This window comes from Empidonax traillii, unplaced genomic scaffold (genome assembly GCF_003031625.1).
Source record: "Empidonax traillii isolate 1590-97213 ecotype Southwest subspecies unplaced genomic scaffold, ASM303162v1 scaffold5744:size9163, whole genome shotgun sequence".
NCBI classification, from domain to species: Eukaryota; Metazoa; Chordata; class Aves; order Passeriformes; family Tyrannidae; genus Empidonax; species Empidonax traillii.
In genome coordinates this window covers 7,787-9,163 of record NW_020960937.1, presented here as the reverse complement: position 1 = coordinate 9,163, position 1,377 = coordinate 7,787, and the positions used below count along the sequence as shown (strand labels likewise).

Here is a 1,377-nt window from a genome sequence, read left to right as displayed (position 1 = left end):
CGTTGCCATCTGCAAACCCCTGCACTACGGGACCCTCCTGGGCAGCAGAGCTTGTGCCCACATGGCAGCAGCTGCCTGGGCCTCTGGGTTTCTCAATGCTCTGCTGCACACAGCCAATACATTTTCCCTGCCCCTGTGCCAGGGCAATGCCCTGGGCCAGTTCTTCTGTGAAATCCCTCACATCCTCAAGCTCTCCTGCGCACACTCAGGATATCGCAGGGAACTTTGGCTCATGGTGTTTAGTACCTTTTTATGGGTTGGTTGTTTCATGTTCATAGTTTTCTCCTATGTGCAGATCTTCAGGGCTGTGCTGAGGATCCCCTCTGAGCAGGGAAGGCACAAAGCCTTTTCCACGTGCCTCCCTCACCTGGCTGTGGTCTCCCTGTTCCTCAGTACTGGCATGTTTTCCAATCTGAAGCCCCCCTCCATCTCCTCCCCATCCCTGGATCTGGCTCTGTCAGTTCTGTACTCGGTGGTGCCTCCAGCACTGAACCCCTTCATCTACAGCCTGAGGAACCAGGAGCTCAGGGATGCCATAAGGAAAATGAGAACTGGATGCTTTTCAGAAGCATCAAACTGCCTTGTTTCTGCTACGTAGCATTCAGAATGAAGCTCACTAATGGCCTGACCTGCCTTCTCAGTTTTTTTGGGGAGGTTATTGAGTTGTGGGTTCTTCTTTCAGTACTTTTCTGTGCCATTAAATATAATTACATATCTGCCTTCTAGTTTAGTTTCCACTCACTGAAATTTACCCAGAGATGTAAAAATGATGAATTGTGCTCTCTGAGTATTTAAACAAAATAAAGGACCCTGCAGTGCCTTCTTTCTCCAAGACCCTTCTTCTCACCTGTTCCTAAGGACAGCACACTGCAGGACAGGGGGGATTTGCAAAGGGCAAGGGGACAAGAATCCCAGCACAGCAGCACTGCCAGGGAGCAGCAGAGCTTGGGCTTTGCAGAGCTGCTCTTTCCACTTCCACACTGGCCTTGTGAGCCCCTTTCTGGCTGCAAGGCCTGAGTGCTCTCCAAGCACAGTCCTGGGGGTGGGAGCCCTTTGAGCACAGGCAGGGACAGGCACTGGGAACTTGTGAAGCAGAGCTGGCCTCCCTGACAGCATCTCCAGGATGCTGTGGGACCTTCTGAGGGCACTGCATGGACTGGGTCACTTCTTCTGTGCCCTTGCTGCAAAGTTGGAACTCTCCTGCAGTGACACCAGGACACTCCTGCTCTTTGCATTGCCAGCCTGATTTGGAAATCCAGTCTTGCCCTGCTGTTGCCAGGGACATGCTGGGAGTGCTTCAGAGCTGCCATCCTGGGGCAGCTCCTGCCCAGCGTGGGCAGGCACAAGGTCTCTCCCCCTGCTCCTCTCCCCTCAGCA

General features: G+C 53.3%; 1 protein-coding gene across 1 annotated transcript; it reads left to right on the top strand.

Moving 5' to 3' along the window:
* Positions 1-4: 4 nt before the first annotated feature.
* LOC114073233 (olfactory receptor 14J1-like) lies at positions 5-541 on the top strand (the record flags this gene model as incomplete). The annotated part of the gene is made up of 1 exon (XM_027911024.1): positions 5-541. A coding segment is annotated over one exon (537 nt), but the record flags the coding sequence as incomplete, so codon positions are not given.
* Positions 542-1,377: the final 836 nt, after the last annotated feature.